At 40.2% G+C, this 19,903-nt stretch overlaps 1 protein-coding gene across 7 annotated transcripts in view; it reads left to right on the top strand.

The window, feature by feature from the left end:
• The window catches only part of BNC2 (basonuclin 2), a 429,804-nt gene that overhangs the window by 391,488 nt on the left and 18,413 nt on the right, over positions 1-19,903 (top strand). For 4 of the 7 annotated variants that reach the window (XM_036331213.1, XM_036331212.1, XM_036331210.1 and 1 more), the window contains 2 exons: positions 14,660-16,629; positions 17,047-17,112. In XM_036331213.1, coding sequence (XP_036187106.1) covers positions 14,660-16,629; positions 17,047-17,112 — 2,036 coding nt within the window. The remainder of the gene's footprint in view (positions 1-14,659; positions 16,630-17,046; positions 17,113-19,903) is intronic. The other 3 variants (XM_036331211.1, XM_036331208.1, XM_036331214.1) reach the window with 1 other exon arrangement.

The following is a 19,903-nucleotide window of genomic DNA, read 5'->3' as shown; positions in this document are numbered from 1 at the left end:
TTTGGTTGACAGGCAGAATCCCTAAAGAACCCGTGAATTGAAGTTTTCCTCATAAACGAGATGGAGCATATGCAAACAGAAATGAGAAATAGTGGGATTGTGGGAAGAGCAGATGAGGATTCAGGAATTGATAAATATAAAGTTATTTGCAGAAGATAAAATGAAGGAAGAAAGTATGCATACAAACATATTTGTAACTGTAGTGATTCATTATTTCTGTGTCTAATATTAAACAGGCTAATTTACTTATTCACTCATAGGCATATACAGAACTCCAGCCATGTGAGAGACACTGTTGCATTTTGCTTTCTAGTTCTTTGTATACTAGGATTTAACTTTGATCCAGAGAATTTTCACATAAATGTAATGTCATTGCCAAAGGCATTTTTCAAGAACAGTAGATAATTTTCTGGTATTTACGGGGGGGTGGAGGGGGCTGTAGAACAGTGAGGACTAAATTAATTTTTTTTTCTCAAACCGTGGTTCTCAACTTTTTCTCACCCCCAGCATACTAGCAATGAGTGAGTGGTCTTTGGGAATGACTTCACATTTCTGTTGGACACCTGCTTGATGTTCAGGAGGGCAGTTCAGTTTAGGGAAAGATGCCTCTCTCGTAGGATTAGTGTGGGGTTGAAGAGAGTCCCTGTTGGTTGTAATCTTAAGTCCAGGGGTGGCAGTGTTATGGAGTGCATGTTCTCTTTCCTGATCCGCGTTCATTATGCCAGGAGGGAAGGATAGCATTGTGGGAAAAGCACTAGACTGTGTCAGGGGAGCTAGATGGCTTCTTCCAAGTCAGCTGCACACATTAGCTTCCTGATCTTGGGCAAGATACTTATTTGTTAATTTTCTCATCTGTAAAATAAAAAGATGGCAGTAGATGGCCCGTGAATTGCCTCCCAATCCTACATTCATAGTATTAATGAATTCATTCAGTATTGATTCATCTTGGCAGTGGAGATATAAAGTACAATAATCCTGAAATAAGGAGACATACATGACAGAAGTATAAGCAAGTGGCCGAAGGGGTGGGTTGTTGCTGCTGGGAGTGGGGACAGGAAGGAAATGGGAAGGATAGGGACCCTTTCACAGAGAGGTTCATTTAAGTTGGGCCTCGAGGATGAGAATGATTGTGTCAGAAAGGCAGGGGAGTGTTCAGAAGCAGGTAAGAGCTTGCTGTACTCGGGATCTTTTATGACAAGTAGGCTTTGTAGCTAGAGCTTTAGAGATTTGGGTTGGAGATGATGTTGGAAAGGTATTTTGGGCTTATATTGAGGGGACTTCAAATGCCAGGTAAGGGACTTTATCATTTATTCTGTGTACACTAGGGAGCCACTGAAAGTTTGTAGGGAGGGGAGAGAAATATGCCCAGTCTTGGTGTTTGGAAATTTGATGAAAGTGTATAAAGTGTGTGAATAAGGAGATCCTGTGGTTTGTTTTACTGGCCGTCTTCATCTGTTAACTGATACCCAGGTACCCTCTGGCATTCATATTGGTACTTCCAGGACTGTCTTTCTTTCTGTAACCACCACTGACTTCACAAACTCAAGAAATTATTATTTGTACTATTGTTTTGGGGTGACACCAAGAATTTATCTTCCCTAAATGATCATTGTCTTCCCCACTCCCCACCTAGAAGAGTGGCTATCCCATTAGCAGGGTTAATTAAGGAAAAAGGCAATGGAGTCCAATGTTAAAAGAAAAAAGTTAATGATTTATAAATTCACTGTCCTCGGTTCTATGTCCATAGATAGCCTAAATAGTTTTTTAAAAGTCAGGGAAAACATTTATTGTAATATTTCAACAATAAAGATAAATCTTAAAAAAATAATGATAATAGAAAGGTCAGGAAAGATTTTAACCCCTTAGTGGTTGTCACAGTGATGTTAGTCTTAGCTAGTCTTAACTGCGGCCCAACACACAGAAGAGAGCATTGTTTGGGGCTTGCATTTTTGCCTGCAGCCCCTGCTGGGCTGAAGTTGCCCTGACTGAGTGCCGGGCAGATACTAAAATCACTACAGTCTTTGGGGATTGGAGGGAGCCCTAGAGGTTGTGTGGAGCCTCCACGAGGCCCCTGGGTAGGCCTGTCAACTCCGGCTTTCATGTTTTCCTTTCTCTTCACTGCAGCTTTTTCTTCCAGCTGTTCAGCGAGTGCATCAAGAGGTACTGTATGTGGGTGCATGCATGCTTCCGCCAAACAGCTTTATCATCCATGCTCTTCGCCCTCCCTTACAAACTCGTGGCTGCCGTCAGCGGTTTGATGTACGCTTTCTACATGTCCGACTAATGGAGAGTTGAAAGCCATTCTTCAGCCTGGTGTGGCCCCTTTACTTATGCTTGCCAGTTATTAGCCACCTTGGTGTCATTTAAATGGAGGCATTTTAAATGTTTCACATTTCAAAATGTTTTTTAAGATACTGACTCAATGGCAGTCATCTTCAGAAGCCAGGTGTTTCTGTCTGTTCTCATGCAAACATTTATTTACCTGGTAGTCTGCAGAATCATAAATTTCTGATTTAAAAAAAATTCTTTCAGATTATTTGCAGTTGACCGAATCTGTCTTTATTTTAAGAAACTCATATTATCCTATTTAACCTATAAATTGTATCAGAGCAGATGTAGTCACCCCAATGTCGCAATGAACTAAACAAATTTCATTGATATAAACATTGTTAAACAACTTCAAATGCAATTTTGGAAAAACAGTGTTTCTGAACCTGTTTAATAATGTTTAAAAATTCATCAGTGAAATTGGCTTAAATGGTGGTCTTTATTACATTACCTTTCTGAATTTCATAGATTCTGTGTTTTATGTCTAGACTGGTTATAAGTAACACACACACACAAAAAGATCACAGCTGAAGAGTATGGCATATGCCTAATCCATTGAATTTGATTTAGACTTGATGAATCTTGGAAAAGATGCCATGTCAGCTATTAAAATAATAGGAAATGCATTCAGGAGGTTGAGCTGGCATTGCTAGTTCAGCTTTCAGCCTTTTTACCTTTTACCTCCATTGCTCTTCACCTTCCACTCCCCCCCCCCCTCCAGTGCCATTGTTGTGACTCCAAATTCTAAGCTATCAGCCTTGAAATGGAACATAAACCTTAAATATGTTTTTATTCATTGTGATCTGCTAAAATCACAATTCAAGCTCTGTGTCGAGGCATTTTTAAAATTTCTGGAGCAGTATTTAAGTGATGACATGCAGTAATTTGTTCATTCTTCTGTCAGCGTAATTTACAAGGCAATGGCAGATAAACATAGCAACACAAGATTCATTCAGGGTGACACAATGGCAGATACATAGAGCAGAGCCCTGCCTCTGAGATAAAGTGGACTGAGTGACTTACGCAGTAATTAGAGGATAATTGTCATTAACCTCACAAACAGTAGTTTACCCATATTGTTTAAAAGGCTCCAGGATGCATAATGACAAGGTAATCTGTCAAAGCGCTAGGGGGAAATATTAATAAGATTTGTGCAGGCCTGGATAGAAAATATGCAGAAAGCGGCCACATTAAGCTAATTGGTGGATGAATATACACTTGTAAAAGTGCTTCTAATGGCACGTTTGCTGCTCTCCAAATGACTCCCGTTAATGTGGAGAAGTGGGCTGCTTAGAAAGTCAGGACTGCTGGGACAAGAGGGTATTAGGCATATAGACACGGTTATTACCTTGTGCTCTGTAATGCATGCTTCCCCCTCCTACCCTCTTTTATGTTGAATTTCTGAGTTTTTTTGTTATAGTCACATATATCGATTGTCTACTTTGATTAGTCTGTGTTTATCTATATTTGTTCAGTCAGCCACCAACCCTACATCATCTCTACTTTGTGGACACATATAATGTATAATATCCACCTTGATAGCTGCTTACAAATACTATACAGAAATACAAACTGTTAATGCACACATGGATTTATAATTGTCCGTGTGTGTGTGTGTGTGTGTGTGTGTGTGTGCGCGCGCGTGTGTGTGTGCAGGCGCCTTTGCTAGGAACACATTTAATCTGAGCAATCAAAGGAAAGTATATCCATCAACAGCCTTGTGTATGTGTTACAAGTAATAATGTGTTGTTCCCTGATGAATGCTAAAGCAGGAAATTAATCTTTGTGTGGTACGGCCGTTCTTATACCCGGAGAAGAACAAAGTTAAATTTCCCAATACATCTTTCTGTTCAATCACATACTCAGTCCTCAGTGTGTTTTATGGAATACTCAATCCTTGCCGTTTTATGGGATACTGCTTAGTGGGTGTTCAGTCCCTTCCTACCCCTGCTCCCTCATATCCTAATGAATATGTTCAAGTTCCTTAGGGTTGTTCAATCAGCTTCGGCTGTGAAGTAATTGGCAGTTTAATACGTGAAGCAGAATCTTCCATTCAAACTTTGGGAGCTCTGATAACATACCAGAATGGAGAATCTCGGCCGCACAGATAAAAACTTCCAACAGTTGGAAGTTGTGGCCCTGAATTTATTCCACGGTTTCAGCCCTTACTTGATGTGTAAAATCACTTCCATTAGGGAAAAAAATTGCACTCGTTTTTGCTGTTTATCAGACTTTATAGAGGGTCTCTGGCATTTATGTTTAGAAATGTAAAGCTTCAGCAGAGACCCCCAGATATACACAGGCTATCTTTAAACTCGGCGGCAGAACTTTGGTTATGGACAGAGAGGTAAACTAGAAAATGTAGACCTCAAAGCAAACATGCCAGAAAGGGCTCTGGTGAGCTCTGTGTTTATTGCAAAGCAAGCAGATTTATAAGTGTCCTAGGACTCGGGCTTATCTTTATGTCTGAGGGTAGAAGAAAACAAGACCACTTGCAGGGACCATCCTTCTCTCTCTCCCGTTTCTGGTGTTTTCGCTGAGGATTTCAAACTGCTCCTTTGCTGTCCTGAGCCATAAAATGATTTACCCTCTGACATCTCAGCCATGATCATCTCCAGGTGAATAACTGGTGTCTGTTTAAAGGGCTTAATTGAGAAGAAGGTCTTATATACAAATGCTGCTATTTGGGGGGAACTGCAAAGACCGCTGGAGCATTACAGATACTTATTTATATAGATAGTTTATGGAGGTAGAACATTTATTTTGGAATAGTTGAGCCTCAAGTTGCAGAATGTTCACACACTCTACTGGTGTCATTCCAGGGGGTTCCAAGGCCTCTTGGGGACTTTCTCGAGCACTTTCCCTTGTTTGCAAGCAACAGTATTTACTGAGCTGGTTGCTGAATTGGCCAAGAGTAAAAATTAATCCAGAAGAATTAGGACATCTAGTCCTGTTGCTGATAAGCAGCCCCAGACAGACATGTCAAGAGAAGCATCCAGAATATACTATAATACAGCAGCTCTCCCATAAAGGCCTAATGTCTGTCATAAATACATATATTCTGAAGAAAGTTGGTTATGCAAGATGGTTAAAAGGAAAAATATTAGTCTAGGGTTTAAAATTTTTTAATTAAAATTATTTGTGCATCCAGATTCTAGGCTTTGATAGTCGAACAATGGGATTTTAGTCAGCTTAATGGAATTTTGGTTTAGTAAGGCTTAGAACGTTTATTAGCAAGGCTCTTTTCTTCACCCATGAGAAAGCCAAAGCTAGTATCAGTGACTTAGCAGTCACACAGATGATGGTTAGTTAACAAAACCAAGACTAGAAATAAGGTGTCATTCACTCATGTTCTTTATTTTCCTTTAAGGGGAATATGTGCAAGTTATATTAAGCATAATCAAAATTTGGAACTTTAATATGCAAATTCTATGTTAGCCTATAGGTACTGAGTTAGATATTTTATGCTTAAGTTAAGGACTACAGATAATTTTATATTAAAGGTTAGTATGCTAGGAATATCCACTGGATTTAAGATTTTCTATTTGGAAAGTTAAATGATTCCTAAGGTACTGTCATTAAATATTAAAATGTATCAGACCTTTAAAAGTTTCTCAGGTTTGATTTAGGATGGAGCTAGGTAATTTGAAAAATACATTTGAATCTTTGAAGTGAAATTCTAGACATTGAAGAAAGTAATTTACTCCTCAGAAATTCCTTTTTATGTAGCAAAGCAAGGCACCTGCTTTATTTATTTGCAAACAAATGTCCATACAGGAAATGTGTATGGCTGGCTTTAAGCTAGACAAGCTAAAATTCCTGGGCACAGAGAAGAAATCCTGACAGGCCTTTAATAGAGCTTAGCTGGAGCTTCTGTGATTAAATATGCTGTAAACCCAGAGTGATCTATCACAATCACAGTTTTTAAAGCAAAAACGCTGTTACAGACAGTTACAGAGGAAAAAAGGGATAGTCCCCCGAATTATATATTCTTATCTGGTCCATAACCAAGAACACTGTATAACAAAGTGAATTTTTTTATGAAAAGTCAAACAATATCTTTTTTAAGAATCATAAGAACCATTTAAAACCTGTGCCCTGACATTTTGATTAGACAGGTGATCATGTTGGGAGGGTATATTGTTCACTTTATCAATTTCTTTAAAAATTACCATCTTTTGCACTCTAAACATATTCTCAAATATGGATGAGGAAAAGCAATGGTAGAAATTTATATATGGAAAAATAAATCAAAGCAGGTACCTAAAAGTCACATAGAATTATCCTGTTGCTTTTTTCTACTGCTACCTATTTTAGTCAGGTGCCACGATCCTCAGACTTAAAGTTTCATCCAAAGAGAGGCATTCTTTAACTTTGTACTTTTTTTTTCAAGTAATTTGATATGCCTTACCTCATTATACCACCATTCTCCATAGTTGAACATTCTGAATGTTATGATAAGACAGGTTTAAAATGAGGTTCATGTACAGCAGGAGTGAGTGAAGAATGGTAGTCTGTGTACATGTGCATGTTCGTGTACATGCACATATATTATGATAAGGAACTCTTTTAAAGTCAGTCTTCATGTGCAAACAGTATTTATAGAGCGAAGACTTCTCTATTAGCATGTCAGCTAACAAGGATTAATAAGGTTTTCATTGTGACAAAATTCTTTCAAGCAAATTTTTTTAAGAGCTTTCACATTGTGACCAATGGTGACTATTCCTGTAGCTTCATTTCTCCTTGTGGGGATAAAGGGGGAGTTGGAAAGATAATTCAAATACAGTTCTTTATAATTTGGACATTTTGAGTTTGGCATCAGCTCCTGTAATCACAGCACACCAATTTACACTCGTAGCTCTGATGTCCGCATGCTGATTGCATGATGCCAGTCTTGGGTTGACAAGGAAAGCATGTTTGTTCTCCAGAAAGGCTGTTCACATGGATAAATGTTACCAAATAAAGTCCAGCCTTGGTTTTTATGGGGAAGGTTTTTTTTTTCTGTCTGTGCAACACCCTGGCAATTATTTCTCATGGGACAGACACCTGTGTCCTAGAATGGGGAGGAAGAAGCAAGGATACGAGTGGTTGAAGGTAAAGGGATGCTCTTGAGAAATTCTTCAAAATACTAATTTCCAAATCATGGAAATTGCGTAGGGTTCTCCTTACAAAAAGGAAATGTTGATCTTTTTTTAATCAAGTCTAATTTGAACCATTTGGTGCACTCGTGATATAAATGAGTAAACTTTATTCTGCCTCCAGATATTGCAGCTCTTTCAGCTGGCCTCCTAGAAACATTAGCTGGAAACACTGGAAAAGCATACTTACAGAGCTCTGTTTGTGTGGATAGAGAATGGAATAACTGTGTTTACTTATACAACCAAACTGCTCTGATGTACATTGTGTATGCTAGTGGTACATCTTTCTAGTTCAGGGCCCTGCAAGAAATATGTGTTTAAATGTAAATTTGCTAAAACAAGTTAGCATGCCAAGTTCTTTCCCCACATAATTTCAAGTGTTTCTCAGAAATTATCACAACATTGCTTTAAAAATTTCCCTAAATACTTCCCAGAATTTATTATTTTCCATAAGAACTTTTTTTGTTTTACCATTTTTATTCATCTCCCTTTTTTGCCTGCTTACACACACACACACAAACTTTGATCCATGCATACTTAAGATTGCCAAGTCATATGAATTTGAGATAAACATAATCTGACAAAAAAGCAAAAAAAAAAAAAAAAACCAACAAATTTGCCTGATGTGAGTGGAGAGCACCCACACCCATTAAAATTGTTGGCTAAGAGAAGAGTTTCAAAAGTGACCTGACTTTAGAAAAGCACTTTAAAGCTGAAGTATCTGCTTGTTACATATGGGCCCATCTGAGTTTTAAAGTAGGTAGCTATTGGGAGAGTGAGACAGGAGAGGACTGAAAGTTTTATGGCTTCTGTAAGTTTTTTCTTGAAAACTGTGTGTAGTGTTCAAAGGCTTTTCTCCCACAGAGTATTTCCCTTGAACCCCTGCTACTTTCAGCTCTCAGAGCCAAGTCTAACTCATGAGCGCTCCACTTGCCAACCCCCTCTGCTAAATTGATGGAATGCCCCCATTCGTATCATCTGAGATAATGGTCTGAGCCTATCACTTGCTCCTCAGGTGACCAAACAGTTAGATGATATATTTCCTAATTTCTGGGTCATATCCTGGCATATGTCCACCTAACAATGAGGCCAAAACAAATGCAGGTGGAGGCAAGTTAGGTGAATTAACTGACTGCTCCTCATCAGCTTCTCCCAAAGTGTTAGCAAACATGTATGCATACAGTATGTGCCTGCTAAATAGCAGTATTAGCTCTGTAGAGAAGCAATCCCCCAACTTTTTTTTATTACACATCCCTTTAGTAAAAATATATGAGCTTGGGCCCCCATAAATGTAAAACTGGTCCTAAATTAGTATATAAAATATTAGCCAAGGTTTATGTTTTTAGATAATAGAAGATAGAAATTATCATGTTTACTCCCCGTGTCTCGATGGATTGTTGTGCACACTACTGATAGAAGAGGGTGGGGGATGTGTGTGTGTGTGTGTGTGTGTGTGTGTGTGTGTGTTATTCTGGTCACAGTAGAATGTGGGAAGTGAGAGGTGAGATGGCCTATAAATAGGGCAAGTTGTGGATGTTGAGTTGAGTGTGAGATTTCATGCAATTTGCACGATTTAGTGTTTTGCGTCATCTTCATTGAGGAATACTTTACTCGCAATAAAACCTACCAATTTGTAGTGCACAGCACATATATGAAAAACATCAACACAATCATGATACAGAACATTTCCATCGCCCCCAAAAGTTCCCTGATGTTCTTTTGCAGTCAGTTCCTTTCCCTTACCCTCTGCCCCTAGCAACCACTGGTCTCCTTTCAGTTAACTTCTCCGGGATTTTATGTGATTGGGATGATAGAATCTTTTGGGGTCTGTCTTCTTTCATCGTTAGCATAATGCTTTTGAGAGTCATCCATGCTGTACTGGTTACCAGTAGTCTAGTCCTTTTATTGCCCGGTAGTATTCCATACTGTAGGTCTCAAAACTATTTGTTTAACCTTAAGACTTAAACATAAAAAAACACAACTTGACATTCAAGGTCTTGCCTAGCACTGTTTCATCAATTTTCAATTCGGCAATCACTGTTAAATTTTACCTGATAGCATACCAAGTTTGAAACTTGGTAATTTCTACACCTTCCACTGAACTCCACTCCTCTTGCCTTGATATTTGAATTAATCCTGAAGGAGAAAGAGTAGAAAATTCCAACAGGAAGCTGGTTATGAACATAAGTTGCCAATATAAGGTTATGTATGATGGAATAATTTCTGAAGATAACACACTGTACAAAGACATGAAATAAAAAAGGACGTCTCATAAACCTCTGCTTTTGTTCTAAGTTGTTAGCAATCCCTATAGCTCAATGTCATTTAATTAAAAGATTTAAAATTATATCAAAGGGAAAAATTTTTTTTTTTTTTTGGTTTCGGCTAGTCATTTTAGGATTTTCCTTTAAATTATGCCTTAAATTTGACTGACAAGAAGTTCATGTACTAGAACAGAAAATTAAGTTATTCTGCATCTGTCTTTTAGAATCAAATTATCTACTTGATAATTTGAATACTGCTAGGGCAAATTGGCCCTAGATCTCTGCTGTGTTCAAGCTCCTTAACAAGCTCCTCCCTCATTTCCATGCATGGACAGAAAAAAAGGTATTGTTTTTCCTCTGCACTGTGATGCAGCCTGCCATCAATACAGATGGATTCCTTCTTGGACTGAGGAGTCTCTGGGCTTGAGGTCTCCTAACAGTCTAGTTATCCCAGAACTTCTTATCTGATCTTTCTTCCATGTCTTTGCATCCTTTCCTTCCTTATCCCTCTCTCCCAAATAAAAATCAGCCTTACTTTACTTTGATTTCAAAACTACAAGTTATGTAAGATGCTTTGATGTGAAGAAAAGGCTCAAAGGAAACCATTCGAACCGTGGCAGTTGATCCTACTCCAAAAAAAGACTTAAAAATCACTCCGCAGAGCCATACAGAGCTGGTGCCAGGTTTGCACCTAGCAATAATCACTGGTTCTGATGAAATACAAAAAAGGAAGTCTTTTCATGTAAAATGCTTAGAAGTAAATATTTTAAGTGTTTTATACTTTTTCTGAACCCAGTAAGACAGGTTTATAAGTCTGGATTATTTGGTGTTTCTCCTCTTTTAATTAGTAGTATACCCAGTTATTTTAGCAGGAAATCAATATTTATAATAATAATACCTTCCATTTCACTTAGCAGGGTAAATCTTATTATCCTCATTTTGTAAATAACAATTCCCCATGTAAAGGGTTAAAGGACACTCAACTCTGTTTACCAATGGGGAAGCCCAAAGGTATTGACTCACCGACTGCAAACTTGAATGAGAAAGACAAGTGTCCAGTTATACACTTATGTAATTTATTATTCATGCCCAAGAGCAGTGTCCCAGTATGGGGTGGTCAGCAGTCAGGATATTTAGACTGGCTTACCAGACTGAATTTTTGTTTTATTAACATGTATTTATTCGGTGATAATACCTAATTCTTTGTATAGCCCTTATTCACTCTGGTAGAGTTTGACATGGCAAGAGGGCCTAGGTTTTACATCTGTACTTCTTAAACTATCTGTGCGTAAGGGTCAGTTTCTCCCTAATCAGTCTTGAGTTAAATAAAATAGAAATAAGTTATTTAAAAAATCATGGCTTTAGATGTTGCAGCAGTATCAAATTGTCCTAAAGGATTCCAAATGGTTAATCTCAATTATTTGCAGGCTGCTTTACAAAAGGGGGTACAGGGGGCTTCAGACCGGCATGGATCCTTGCTGAATAGCATATGACCACTCATGGAAATTCTGGCCTTACCTAAGAAGTCTTGAGCCACTGTTGGAGCACCATGGCACCAGACCATGCTTATTTCTGTCACAAACAGAAAAAAGAACCGGGGCTTCCTTCTTTTCCCTTTGATGATTTCTATCTCCCTTCAACCACTTTATCCAAGGATACGCTAAAACTGGTAGCCACTCCTAGCATAGCTCTTGCAGACCCATCATGCTGCTAAGAAACTCAACTTGGCTTCTTGCTGCAGTTCCACCTCTCAGGAACATGATCGCATTAGCGAATCTTGGTCAACTATGAATGATAGCTTCTTTGGAAAGAACTTCAGCGGCCTGTCATCTAGCCTGGACTCGGGCAGTGCCCTCTCAGGGGGACTCCCGTTTGAGTGTTTAATGTAGATATTTGTCCTGTTCCCAAGCACATTTGTTTACAATGATGTCGTGTGGACCTTTGTGTCAGTATAGATTGTTTGCTTCTCTTACCTCTGTAAATGAAGCGTCTCTTTTATCACTCAGGCTACCAACAAAGTTCTGCATCTTGCTTTACCTGGACCTCTGCCACCAGAAGTAAGTAGTTTAGCAGAGACAGCGACTCTGGACTAGAAGAGACACTGAAAGGCAGCAGTTTCAGCAATAGGAGCAGACATCCTGACAGGCCAGGAGAACAGAGAGACCATATGGGACTGCTGTGCATGCTGGGTGAGGGGAGACAGGGGGGGGACAACAGGAGATGCCTCAGGTGGGTTTGATCAGTTGCTATGGTTTCTAAGGCCAGTGTTAATACCAGCGGCTGGCAGCTGTGTAAGTACATTATCGGCATGCAGATTTGAGTGCAGGCTTCCTGGGAAGAACCTGAGGAAGAAATGACTGTACGCTGCTCAGGGTGGGTTTCAGCCTGAGAAACAATCCGTCGTGAAAGGTTCTGATAAAAGAGCAGTCAAGGGAGTGGATTCGATGGGAAAGGAAAAACGGTGTAGAAGAGGGCATCACTGTGCCCTGGAGACCGGCGCTGTTCAGGAGAAGCTCTACACCTTCTCATCACAAACTCGGTGTGCTCCCCTGGGAAGTGGCGTCACGGAGCAACAGTCACTGTGCTCGGGGAACTAGGAGTCAGAATTTCTGGGTGCAAGTCCTGGACCCCAAGTTAGCATCTTGGCAACCTTAACAAGCCATCTCACCTTTCTTCACCTCTGGTTTCTCATCCGTTAAACATTCACTGAGCTCTGGAAGCTGTTACGAGGTTCAAATGAGATAATCGATACAAAAATCACAATTTAAAATTTCTACAACACAAACCCTCTTCCTTCCTTACCCTTTTCCCCTGCCCCCAAGAAGACCAGCCTAAGGTAGACTAGTTTCTACGAATGACACTTTAAAAAAAAAAAGTGTAATTCAGGACTCCAGGATCATCCAGATCACCATGTACCCACATTATTATATTGACTGTTCTGAGAAGATAGCTACATGAGAGCATTTGATCTGAAGGCTGGTTTTATCTACAGGATGACAGAGGGACATCTGTGTTTGAAAATTCATAAGAATGGACACCCAGGGGCACATACCTACCCATGCACTTTATGTAAAATAATAATGCTAGGAGTCAGCCTTATAAGGAATAGCCTATAATTATCAGAGCTTCTTTTTTAAGTAACTTAAATAAATGACAAATTTCTCCTTATAATCAAACTGGTTATCATGGTTCAAACCATATGATTGTGGTCCAGAGAGAATTTTATATCACAAGGCTGAGTAGAACTGCCTATGAAAGAAAATTTTCTATTGTAAAAGTAGTACAATTCCCTTTATCCTGCTTTCCCTAATCTAATATCTAACATAAGCATAGTAAAATTGTTGAAACGAAGAACTTAGGATTGATACCATACTATTAACTCATCTAGAGACTCTGTTCAAGTTTTCTAGTTCTCCCACTAATGTCCTTTTTCTGGTCTCGGATTTCACATTGTATTTCTTTCTTTGTCTTTAAAAAAGTCTTTCCAAACTTTACACTTGGAAGAGTACTAGCCACTGTTGTGTAGAGTGCTCTTTAATTTTGGTTCATCTGGTGTTTTCTCATGATTCAATTGAGGTTATAAATTTTTGACAAGAAAACCACAAAAGAAATGATGTGTCCTTCTCGATGAATATAGTGGAAGGTATGTGATGGCATGCATCACTGGTAATGTTAGCTTTGATCACTTAGTTAAGGTGGGGTCTGTTAGGTTTTTCCATTATAAACTAGGGATTTTTCTCTTTGCAATTAATAAGTATCTTTTTGTTGTTGCTTTCTTAATTGATGGTTAAGGTTGGAGTAAATGTCATTCAGAAAAGGTTGCAAAGCGCCCCGTCCTGGTGGAAAGAAGCTGTGCCCTAGAAAGTGATGGAGTCATTATTTAAGTGTTTGAGTAGATTTCTCTCAATCCATGCTGAAATGGATTGCCTGACATTACATTGCAGGATTTGTAAGTCCTACCTCCAGGCAAATCTCATAGTTACTAGCAAAAATGAAAGTGTGAAATGCTTTTTAATGTATATTTAACAACACATAGTCTGGTGATTACTGATGTGTATTCTCCGTGGACTCCCTTTGCTATCAGAGGAGGATGTTAAGAGACAACATTTTTACACATTTATTCTATCTAAATCCATCACAGGTTTACTTTCTAAATATCTGTAACTGTCATTTATAACAAGGGCATAAAAATCAAATACTTTAATTCTAACTCAAACTTTGAATCATAGGATTGCAATCAATTTTCTGGACAAGTAGAGTTACTGTTTTTTCTTACTCTACCTTATGAAATTGCCCACTATTAAATGGCACTAGAATACAGCCATTTAAAAAAATAAAAATAGATATGGCTTAGTAATGGGGGTGTAGGAGGTAATGTCACTTTATTCATCTTTTTTATTTAGAAATTCACATAATAGCTCCTATTTAAAGGAATTTTCATCATTGAATCCAGTGTCGTGTCTGCGTGTGTTGAAGAAATAAAATTCACAAAATGTATTTAATTTCTTCCTACAGTGTCATTATTTAATAAGGATTAAGGTACCATATTTTTTGCTTTTTTACTGGGTTGCACAGCAAGAGTTCATGTCTTGTACTAATGTATGCTAAATATTTGCATAGTATAGAGACCATTATTGTTAAAATAGCAGTAGTGAAGGTGTTTTAGATCACAGAGCCCCAGTGGCCTACATTTTGTTTGTTTTGACATTGTTAAGCTCAATCTGTTTCTCTAACTGTGACTCTAATGACTACATTTGCATGGCAGAAAAGTTTGCTTGGTGGGTTGACTTTTATTAACAGTGTCTGCATGTTGTTTTCTGCTCTTGGTGTTCCAGGAGCAGACAGAGCACCTTCAGTTCCATTGAATAGTTATACACAATCAATAAGTTTCTGTGTTTGTCTTTGTTGTTTCTTTGATGTGGCCTCTAGGATGCTGCTGGCAAGGTGCTGGACCGCTGGGCCATCATGTCTCGAGAAGAGGAAATCATCACCCTTCAGCAGTTTCTGCGGTTTGGAGAAACCAAATCCATTGTAGAGCTGATGGCAATTCAGGAGAAAGAAGGGCAGGCTGTGGCCGTTCCGTCTTCAAAGACAGACTCAGACATTAGGACTTTCATTGAGAGCAATAATCGCACCAGGAGTCCCAGCCTCCTTGCTCACCTAGAGAACAGCAACCCTTCCAGCATTCATCACTTCGAAAACATCCCCAACAGCCTTGCATTTCTGCTTCCATTCCAGTACATAAACCCAGTCTCGGCCCCACTGCTAGGATTGCCTCCCAACGGGCTCCTGTTAGAGCAACCAGGACTGAGGCTGCGGGAACCCAGCCTTTCAACTCAGAATGAGTATAATGAGAGCAGCGAGTCTGAAGTATCTCCCACACCTTATAAGAACGATCAGACTCCCAATAGAAACGCCCTGACCAGCATTACTAACGTGGAGCCCAAAACCGAGCCAACCTGCGTGTCCCCCATTCAGAATTCTGCCCCGGTCAGTGACCTGACCAAAACGGAACACCCAAAAAGCTCATTCCGGATCCACCGGATGAGAAGGATGGGGTCAGCCTCTAGGAAAGGAAGAGTGTTCTGTAACGCATGTGGGAAGACATTCTATGATAAAGGTACTCTCAAAATTCATTATAATGCTGTTCACCTGAAGATCAAACATCGATGCACCATTGAAGGCTGCAACATGGTCTTTAGCTCCCTCCGAAGCCGCAATCGTCACAGTGCAAACCCTAACCCTCGCCTCCACATGCCTATGCTAAGGAATAACCGAGACAAAGATTTAATCCGGGCCACATCAGGAGCTGCCACCCCCGTCATAGCGAGTACAAAATCAAATCTCACACTCACCAGCCCCGGCCGGCCCCCGATGGGTTTTACCACTCCCCCACTAGACCCCGTCTTACAGAACCCTCTCCCCAGCCAGCTGGTGTTTTCCGGGCTAAAGACTGTCCAACCAGTTCCTCCATTTTATAGAAGTTTACTCACTCCAGGAGAAATGGTGAGTCCTCCCACATCCCTCCCGACCAGTCCCCTCATTCCAACCAGTGGTACCATAGAGCAGCACCCCGTGCCACCCTCTGAGCCAGCAGCGCCAGTAGTGATGATGGCCACTCATGAGCCCAGTGCCGACCTGGCCCCCAAGAAGAAGCCCAGGAAGTCCAGCATGCCTGTGAAGATCGAGAAGGAAATCATCGATACCGCCGATGAGTTTGACGATGAAGACGATGACCCCAATGACCCTGGAGCTGTGGTCAATGACGTGAGCCATGACAATCATTGCCACTCCCAAGAGGAGATGAGTCCAGGCATGTCTGTGCAGGACTTTTCTAAGCACAGCAGGTCCCGGTGCATTTCAAGGACTGAAATCAGAAGGGCTGACAGCATGACTTCTGAGGATCAAGAACCTGAGCGGGACTATGAGAACGAGTCCGAGTCTTCAGAGCCCAAACTAGGTGAGGAATCCATGGAAGGGGATGAGCACATGCACAGCGAAGTGAGCGAAAAGGTCCTGATGAGCAGTGAGAGGCCCGACGAGAACCACAGTGAGCCCTCTCACCAGGACATCATCAAGGTGAAGGAAGAATTTGCAGATCCCACTTATGACATGTTTTACATGAGCCAGTACGGACTATACAATGGTGGGGGAGCCAGCATGGCGGCCCTGCACGAAAGTTTTGCCTCCTCTCTGAATTACGGCAGCCCTCAGAAGTTCTCCCCAGAAGGTGACCTGTGTTCCAGCCCAGACCCCAAAATCTGTTACGTGTGCAAGAAGAGTTTCAAAAGCTCCTACAGCGTGAAGCTTCACTACAGGAACGTTCACTTAAAAGAGATGCATGTCTGCACGGTGGCTGGCTGCAACGCTGCCTTCCCCTCTCGCCGGAGCAGAGACAGGTCAGTAAATCTCCATTGGCTGCTCCTGCTGGGGGGAGGGGGCCTGTCATTAAAAAATCCAACTTAGATGTTTTGATGCACTCTAGAGATTGTCCACAGTGGCCACACAATAACCAAGCTGCCATGCTCATGAAGGATTGTTGCAGTTGGTGCTTGTTATGATTAAGCATGCAGAATCATGTGCCATCTTACCCAGTAATGCACGCCATTTTTCTCCGTGCTCTGTGTATGTGTGTGTGTATGTTTTCCCATGCATCTAGGTGTGTGAATCAGTTAACTGTGTACACAGTTCCCTGCTTCCCCATGAACCTTCACTTAGAAGCCTCAGCTTCTGTTATAAATATTTCTGCTTTGCCTTGTGGCTTTTTAAATTAAATCAATATATTATCTTCATACACACATATTTATCCAATATAGAAACAGAAATTTACGGATGGAAAGAACCATAGGTCCAGGACATCGAGACAGCCTGCATCTCCGTAGGTATAACCAGAAATGTTATCATTCTTACATGAGTATTTAGTGTGTCCTTGAATTCTTTGAGTCACAAAAATATCAGAAGAAAACGGGACCAAAGTAATTGTTCATATGGGGAAATGGTGTGGTGATACGGGTTTCTGTATGTTAGCTTCACAATGTATTTGAGCACATCTCTAAAACACAGTCTAACATGGGAATTATGCACACAGAAGGGGAGGCATACATATACTTTTAGGAGCAGTTAGAATATATTATGTCCAGCCTTCAGATGACATCACACCTTAGCTATGTAGCTGCAGCTCTGAAACAGTTGGGCTTAAACAGAAGCAGCTGGTCCTAAACCTACAATGTTCTTTTTCAGCCCTAAAGAAAATGCAATATAAATGGAATGTGTCAAGGTGGTCAGTGGTGGGGAACCGCAGTTACCCTGCCCTTGGGGAGATAAGCTTGTGAGCAGATCATTTACATAATACACCAGCCCAACCAGTGACACACCAGTTAATTCTCCCTATTATATTGGATGTGGGTTTTTTTTTTTGTTTTACATTGTCTTTTAAAAATATTTTTAGAGAAAATTTTATTACATGCTAAAAGTCAATAGATGTGGAAGAAACAAAATTAACTAGGAAGTTTGCAAGTAGCCACCACCCAAATTCTAGTGCTTATCAATTAGGTAGAATTCCTTGACAATGTAACATATAATGGAAGTACCATTGAAAAGTAGTGACTTGCTTCTGGAATACTCTGTTTTGTCTTCATATTTTAAAGATTAGTCTTTTTAAAAATAAAAGTTAAAATAGTTTTATTGTACTGAAGTACAGCTCAAGGGGTCCAATTCATGAAAAGCAAAATTTCTGAGAAAATGTGGCTTACTTTCTACAACTCAAAACATGCTTTGAAGAGAAATCTATCTTCTTAAAGCTTTCCCCTCCCTAGTCCCGTACCCCCCACTCCTTTTTACCTTGTTCTGTAAAAAATGGTTTATGATCACAAAATTCTTTTCAGTTCCAGGGTATCGTAGACAGTCCCAGAATATGGTAGATAAGATAGCTATAGTACTTTAAATAATAAAATATAATACTGTACCCAACCTCTTCCTCCCCAAGTTTGTGAGTAATGTTCATTCTTTTAAATTTGAAATAGTGCACTAGTGATAATGAGGTTAATGCATTGGATTCTTTTTTTTAACAAAAATAAAAGACTCATGAAAACCTGCATAAAATATTTATGGAAATGGAGTGTTTGAAGACAAGCCAAAATTTAAGCCTATTTGCATGAATTCCTATCACTGTTTCAGTTTGCTTGCTGAAAATATTGCAAGTCATAACACTGGAATAAAATGACCCTGGGTCCAAAAGGCTACAACATCCAAAGCTTGGTGCTTTCCTTTATGTCACTGTGTTTTTTATGTCCTAATGTATAAGGAGGTACTGTTGAAAAGGTGGTTTGTCTGAGGAAAAAGCATTTATTGATAGGGGAATGTTTCAGTCTCCATTTTTATTCTAAGGATTGGGAGCTTGCCAAGTGACCAAGCTTATGAAAACACTAGAGGCCCGATGCATGAAATTCATGCACTCATGGAGGTGCCCCTCAGCCTGTCCTGCACCCCCTAGCAGTCCAGGAGCCGTGGGGGATGTCTGACTGCTGGCTTAGGCCCGCTCTCTGGGGAGCAGGCCTAAGCCGGCAGTTGGACATCCTTAGTGCTGCCACAGAGGCGGGAGAGTCTCCAGCCACCACCACTGCGCTCGCCAGCTGTGAGCCTGGCTTCTGGCTGAGCGGCGCTCCCCCTGTGGGAGCACACTGACCACCAGGAGGCAGCTCCTGCGTTGAGTGTTTGCCCACTGGTGGTCAGTGCACATCATAGCGACCGGTTGTTCTGCCATCCAGTCAATTTGCATATTAGCCTTTGATTATATAGGATAGGCCAGTGTCTAGGATAACTAGTATATTCTAGGTGGGAAAACAGTACTGATATTCTCCAGGTGTGTTTAGTCATATAGGGAAGCCTCACAAGACAGGGGGTACATTTTATTTGGCTGAAATATCCCATCACACCTAATCTTTTAAATTCTGGATATTGTCACACATGATCAGTGAAGAAAATTGAAAAAAATACTGTACAAAGAAGGTAATTTGATTGTCACTTGAAAATTTGCTTTTCAAGAATACTCAAATATTGTAATCCCTCACTAAAAGCTTAAAAAAATTGTGATACTTTAATTTTGACTTTTTTTGGCTAAGAAGAAATGTGTTCATCCCTGTTGAATCTATGACTTGAAATAATATACAACACAAGTATATTTACTACCAAATATCCGGAAACAGTGAGGCCTTTTGGGTACCAGCCTTCTCCTGCATCTCAGCAGATTGCACTCGAACATAATTATATCCCTGTTTCATTCAGCCTTTTATCACCATTTTGTCAGCTAATATTGACCTGTAATTTAATCTTATTCACAAATCCTCTTGAATCACATCTCTGATCTACCCGCTTAGACTTACCTTCCCCTTCTCTTCACCTTTCCTGTGTTAGTCACGAGAACCCCAGACACTTTGGGCCCCTGCTTTTCCCTCTGCAATGAAGCCAAGACAAGTTTTCTTTTCTTTTCTTTGAGCCAAGACCTTCCCAAACAGAAACCATCCTTTGCCTTTAATCCTGCTGTCCTCAGGCCCATTTCTTTCCTCTCCCCAGAGTCTTGATTCATCCACCCTTGACTGCACAATGTCTTCCTTGTGCAAATAAAGCATTAGAGGGGATTTGGACTGGGGGCTGAGGTACGCAAGGCTACAGGGT

Source organism: Myotis myotis, unplaced genomic scaffold (genome assembly GCF_014108235.1).
Source record: "Myotis myotis isolate mMyoMyo1 unplaced genomic scaffold, mMyoMyo1.p scaffold_m19_p_12, whole genome shotgun sequence".
Taxonomy (NCBI): Eukaryota; Metazoa; Chordata; class Mammalia; order Chiroptera; family Vespertilionidae; genus Myotis; species Myotis myotis.
Note: the sequence above shows the minus strand (reverse complement) of the source record. Positions and strands in the feature narration are given on the sequence as shown.